Raw genomic sequence first — 6,857 nt, forward strand, 5'->3', positions numbered from 1 at the left:
ATAGACTGAATTAACACTTTTGAATTAAATTGCCGATTTTTAGCAGCGCAGCTATCAAATTTATAAACAAAACAAAGAAAAAATGCGTACATGCGCTAACCGATGTAATTTTGTGTGTGAAGAAAATAGCTGGTAAATCGTTGAAAAACAATATATTCATGCTAAACCGACGACATTGCGTTAGTTTGATCCTTCACTGAATATCCATTGGAAACCTGGTGAATTTTTGAATATTCAGTAAAAAGTTATTGAAGTTTGAAAAAATGGTATCCTAGTCGGGAAAGACGGACACCCAACGGTAGGGAAAGACGGACACACAAATTTTGAACCCATTTTGCCCAAAAACTATTTAACATTGCAAATACTTACATATTATATATGTAAAAGTAACCAGAAGTCATATAACAGTTGGAATAGGCCAACTTTTAAAAACGATTAATTCGTCACTAATTAAAATATTGAAGGGAACCATTTTATTTTCTCGCTCAAAGGTGGGATCGGGAAGGGGGTTTTCCCAAACCAATTCTTTCCTAAATACATGATGAAATATATTAATCTTTCTTAATATTGATAATTCGACGACGTCTGACACCTTTTTGCGAGTGTCCGTCTTTCCCATATCAAGTGTCCGTCTTTCCCGCCCATGCGTAGAAACTCTGATTTATACATCATGTTTATAATATTCAAAAAAGCATAAATTTTGGAAGAAATTTTCCAGCACACGTTGTAACTTTATTAGATAGAGACTTAAAGGTTCAGTTTGTACGAAAATTGCGATCAATACAGTTATATTTGAGTAGATATTGAGTCTTTACCTTAAGGTGTCCGTCTTTACCGCCCTTCCCCTACTGCTTACGCGCCCTCTACTTTTCATTAGTACGGTCCATTCTTGATATGGCTTCTGTGGTTTGAAGTCCGTATATACAAGTGTGGATATCAAGAATCGAGGCTGTCCATTTGATGCCCCGAAAGTTCTGTCCATGCTGAACGTAAATATTGCACCTAGACCTCTTCCATCCCGAGATTTTCTTTGACCTGTGTTTCATCGTATCCTATACGGAAACCACGAACCGGTAGAAGCAAGTTGCTGAACTTTTAATCATGTTCGATTTTACGCTTTCTTCAGAGCAATTCAAAGAACGACTGCACAGTAGTGATGTATTAAATTAAATTAGTCTATTGAGCGTGGTGAATGACCTACTGGTTAAAACCACATTCAAATAAGAATAAAAAAAAGTTCGTATATTTGTGTAATTTAATTTGTTTAGCATGACCTCATGAAAAAATAATGATATGTAAATCGAAGTTCGAAAAGACAACGGGTTAATATGCCGATTTGAGAATGATTCTCATCTTATCAACTCAAATCGGCTATTTCCATAAATTTAACTTAATAAGACCTTGTCAGTTGAAGTTAATAAAGTAATAAAAAAATAAAGTAAAATGAATTCTAAATTTTTTCTTCGGGTAGCTACGACGGGCCAACCTAATATGTATTATTCATTATACGCGAAGCAATAGTATTACATAAGATGCTGGAAAATAACGGGAGTTAAACATAAAAAATTAGATACAGTCAGCGATTGAAAACATGAACCAAAGACCTAAAATAAAAAAGATTAGTAAACCAAGCGATGTTATTTGCTTTAATAAAATATTTTTTGTTTAACAAGCTATTTGAGGAACACTACGAAAGAGCTATAACGTTAATGAATAAATTAATAAATCAAATCGAGTTATTATATCTTATTTAACACTAATGGGCCTTTGCATGTTGCATTATGGTTCAACAAATAAAAATTCTGAAATACTATATTATCATTACCACCATCATTATCACATACCTTCCATTTAGTTTGAAGCTCCTCTTTTTCTTTGTTCTGTTTAAACTATTTGTGTTCGGTGAGCCGGTGTAATATTGACTTAAGATGTGATTTGAGTACAAATTGTAAACACTGTTGCTATAGCAATTTGGGTTGTTTTGATTATTGTTGTGTTCCGTAGGCGCACTTAGTTGTCTGTTAAACTCAATATTTTTACAGTTCAATTCACTAACATGTGTGTTGAGTTCGATAATACTCTTCAATTGATTGGTTTCACTTTGATGATTGCTACTACTACTACTGCTAATGTTTATTGCGTTACTATTATTATTGCTTTTGTTACGGTTATTACTATGTGTATTTATATTAGCACCAGAACTCGAGCATTTTTTGTCGTAATTAAGTTTGTTTAAATTGTTGTTCTTACTGTTGTATGAATCACTGTTGCTGTTAATTCTTGACCTACTAAAAACTAGTGTGCCACTACCGTTCAAGGATTCAGCTGGTGTTATTGAATATCCTTGCTGATGCTGCGAACGTTGTTGTTGATGGAAATGTGTTAAATTACTAGATTGCTGCTGCGAACTTGTTACTGCTGTTGCGTTTGAAGAATTGGTTGATGATATACTACTACCATACTGCAGAACAGATGTACTATTTTCTAAACCTAGACCACCCTGTAAAGAATGGAATGATCCCTGGCACGAGCTTAACAATGCGTTTTTATTTAAAGAAGGCTTGTTTGAATTATTTATCGAATGCGCTTGTTGCACGTTTTTGCATGCGTGGAGAAGAGGTGAGTTTTTTAAGCCGTTATTTGAATTGTCATTCGATTCACTTAGGATATACTGGGCTTCTTTGACATTACTTGTAACAGCGGTGTTCAAATTATTACTATTATCACCCTTGTAATATTTCAAGTGATATTCACCGCTTCCGTTTCCAGCGCTACTGCTACTGGTTCCGCTTGTTACAATATATTTATGAGCCCCGCTGCAGTTATTGGTTGAAAGTGATTTTGCACTGTTTTTTACAAGATTGAAATTCAGATTATTTTCATCCGGAACTGAAGATGCTTTGTCCAAATTATTATAATTGCTATTTAGTTCGGTTACTCTTGGTATCGGTTCATCTGAAAGGTATAAATAGTTTGATAAGTTTATATAAGTACACATGTATAAGGTGAAATTCAAAAATCAATGGCCGTTTTTACCGACTGGCAGAAAATAAATAGAAATTTATTATGTTAAGTTGAGATGAAAATTTAAACTGTAGAATACCGTGTACGGTTAGTCAGATTGCATATTGTATTGCCGTAAATGATCAATGATTAATCGCAATTGCTTCAAGCAACAGTCTTCTTCAAAATTCTCAAAAGCCAAAAAGTAGAATTTAAAATTATTGGTTCTACGAAAATAGAAACGTCTCTGTTCTGGAAGTACAAACAGAACCAGTAACAGTAACGTATAATTACAATGTACTCGAATTGAATCGTATACTACATGCAACCACTGGGGCACTGGCATATGTATCTCTGTCATGGTATCACTATATGCGTATATTATAATTCCATTCGAATGTTTATTCATCTCGGTTTTGCTTTTCATTTCTGAGCTGCATGGAAAACCAAAGATATTTTGAGCGCAAACTAATTTCAATTGAGTAAATAAATCGTATGAATAAGTAATTGCTAACGGCCGAGTAAACGATTAAGTAGAATGATGCAAAAGGCATATGTGTGGCTAAACATTAAAATCTATACATACCTGACAGTGTTGTTGTTGCTGAGCTTACTTTAGTGGTACCATGCTGGCCACTAGGGTTACTAGCAAAAGCTATGTTACCATATCCAACGTTCACTGAAGACTGGTGCAACTGATTTTGATATAGTTGTAGAAACTCCGAGTTTTCCTGGCTGAAAATACAAAGAGAAAATATTATTCTTTTATCCAAAGATATATCACATTCCTTTACGGAGAAAATGAGAGTAAATATTATTTTGTTCGATTATATGACCGCGAGTATGAATTCAAAAGTCAGGAGAGCGGTTGAAGCGATAAAAATCTGCCGAGATTTATAAGCTTATACTAGCAAAACAAATACACAAATTTAAATCGATGCAAATATGATTAAAAATACACCTCAATACTATCAGTGTATATACTTGGGTGCTACATAAGGGTGTACATAATAATTAAACCTCATGACCAATTCTGGCAGTAATCTATTTTGCGAGAAATTTCACGCACGTTTTTGATGAAAACTTATGAACTCATGATGCTCAGAATTATTGTAAAGAAAAGTTGTTGGAATCAAAATTTAGTTGCACTTCCACACAAAATAGACCAACGCTCTCAGATATCAATGCAATTTTGCGGGCTTCTGTTTATAAAAATGTAAATACTGCGTTTTGTTTACATGAATGCTTGATACATGAATAGGTATCTTGTAATATTCCAAACCAGCGGTTTCTACTTCTTGGGATTACGAACTCGTGTTTGCCCATTGTGCATTGGCTGCTATTTTCGGCATGCTTTTAATTATTGGACCTATTCTGTTTTCGCGTTACCTGAAGAACTAATTTATCACCACGAAACGAATGTGCAATCATAGTAGTATATATTGGTAAGAATTAGTGACGATTTTATGCCTAGGATACGAAGTTTTTCAAAGTTTTTGTCAACCCCCCCCCCCCCCCCCCTTCAAAATTAGCTTTAAAACCCAGGAAACAACAAAAATTTGTTGAACCTGAATAAAAAAATTTGTAAAAAATCAAATGTCTATAGGCATTACAACCCAAAGTACTTGAAAAATGAATATAAGCAGTTTAACGCTCTAGCGCGAAACAGAAGTGAAACTTCAAACTATCGAATATCGACAAAACAATTTTTCCCTCCATAGGTAAGTTTTTGCATAAAGAATAATAACGTACTAGCTGATTGCCCGATCATACTCGGACCCCCTTTGTCTCTCAGTCACTAATACATATGTTATTGTAACGAATATGCATCGACATGCATTATGGGGCAAGAAATAAACAAACGTAAACTTTTTTACTGAACACCGCTATTTTTTGACGAAATTAGAACTGCTTCAGCAAAAATTTCGATGACGCCAAACGTTACTAAAGATCCGAAAACGTTGATATCTATAACCAAAATTTTTACCGAGCGTTCAGCAGTTCTAACTTCGTCAAAAAATTGCGATGTTCGGTAAAAAAATTTAAGTTTAAACCACTTTTTCTTCATTTGTGTGTGTCTAGTCCCTTTGAAAGAGACCCCCCCCTGTAGTTTCCCAGCCACTTCTAAATCTGTATTTTGAGTAACTCTCATCCTCGACGTTATATATATTTTTGGAGTGTTTGAGCGATTGTACAGCCATCCTACTGGCCATGACTATTCGGTTCTCCTTTTGCTTCAACAATCTCTCCAGCATACAGTCAGAGATCAGGCAGTCTCAACCCGTGAGTGGAGAGTTGGAGCCACATCTTCGTTTGTCGATTCACAACGAGTCAGCGTGTTGAGGATAGACGAGAATCAGGACTGAATCTCTGCTAACGCTAAGGGTGTGCGAGATTTCGTGTTTACCAAAATTTAACGAAATCGTACGAAATTCACCTAAAATTTTATGGTAGATCACCATTGAACTACAGTTAAATCTGTGGCATCCTGGTATTTATAGCATATTATAGGATTTGCCTTGAATGCGTAATGTGTGTTAATGACCCATTATTTGGGTAGTTGCCGGTAGCGTTCCCACGTAAAAGGGACGAGTGAATCAGTTGGTGTTAGATAGTGAAGCGCAGGACAGCACAAAATCTATAGTAAATTTCGTTTGATTTCGTTCGATTTCGGTGAAGACGATATTTCGCGAAATCTCGCACAGCCTTAGCTAGCGCATCGCTCAAGCCCTACTCCTCCCCTATTGTCCTCTCCACCTCCTTCGTTTGTTTGTTTGTTTTTCGGCAGAGAGAGCAAGCACGGTAAGAAATCGTCCACTGCATCAGTGACTTCGAAGGCATCACGGCATCATCAGCGAAGACAGTGATCGAAGGCATCAAATATCGACATCAGTGCATGCAATGTGACATCGCCAGGTCTTGCTGGCTTAGCATCTTTTAGGGAACCAGCTATGGCAGTGAGCAACATAAATGATACTAATAAATTCATTCCATTGACGACCACTGTAGTGAGTAAATCTTAGTTTCTTTTTAACCCTTGTGTGGGCGATGATGTGACATTCAAGGTTGGTTGATTGTGAAAGAACGCAACTAATCCGGGATCCAAGAAACAGTTATTGATGATTGAATTCTTTCTCTTTCGCTCTTTTTCTCTCTTTCTTTCTTTCTCTCTGGGCAGACTCTGAGTTACCATTCACGCTCTACGGTAGAGCTATAGCAATATTTTGTCATGATCAGAACTTAATTATTTCGTCTATGTGCTTCCGGAACCTGTTCTATTTGCTGAATTGATTTGTAGTCCATTAACATGCTCATGAAATTCTGAAAACTCTGATATGTAACATGATTACTTTTTGTTGGAATCGGAGATTAGCCAGTTTCCTGGGGCAATCGGAACTTATTTCCGGCACAACGAAGACTCTATCCGAAAGTTCATGCGCACTGTTTTTTAGTTCTTGTCCAAACCTACAACTTTACTGAACATTGTTTAATTCTATTGTGTCGTTTAAGTTATGTAAAAGCATGGGTACACGGGTACCCTGTCGCCCTTCTACGGGGTATCAATTGTATTTGACCCATGGTTATTCTATCTCTTAACCAAATTTTTCAAAATTTGCGCTAAGTTGTTCATCTCAGTTGTAAGAAAGTTTCGTAGTGATACATATTTTTTACAACACTTTATTATTATTTGAATATCAAAATGGGTACACGAGTACCCCGTCGCCCACATTAGGGTTAACAACCCTTTCCATGTAACTCAATTCTTAACTTATATACTAGCTGACTCGACAAACTTCGCATTGCAACAGTGGTTGGAGAATTCGCGAAAAAGTGATCGTTTGAATCGATGAACA

At 35.9% G+C, this 6,857-nt stretch overlaps 1 protein-coding gene across 1 annotated transcript in view; it reads right to left on the reverse strand.

Annotated features, from left to right (window-relative positions):
* LOC128740156 (uncharacterized) overlaps positions 1 to 4,329 on the reverse strand; it is a 298,630-nt gene extending 294,301 nt beyond the window's left edge. Inside the window, exons 1-3 of the mRNA XM_053835681.1 lie at positions 4,316 to 4,329; positions 3,590 to 3,738; positions 1,845 to 2,955 (exon numbers count right to left, since the gene is read on the reverse strand). Coding sequence (XP_053691656.1) covers positions 1,845 to 2,955; positions 3,590 to 3,738; positions 4,316 to 4,329 — 1,274 coding nt within the window. The remainder of the gene's footprint in view (positions 1 to 1,844; positions 2,956 to 3,589; positions 3,739 to 4,315) is intronic.
* Between the last annotated feature and the right edge of the window lie 2,528 nt (positions 4,330 to 6,857).

The sequence above is a fragment of the Sabethes cyaneus genome, chromosome 3 (genome assembly GCF_943734655.1).
Source record: "Sabethes cyaneus chromosome 3, idSabCyanKW18_F2, whole genome shotgun sequence".
NCBI classification, from domain to species: domain Eukaryota; kingdom Metazoa; phylum Arthropoda; class Insecta; order Diptera; family Culicidae; genus Sabethes; species Sabethes cyaneus.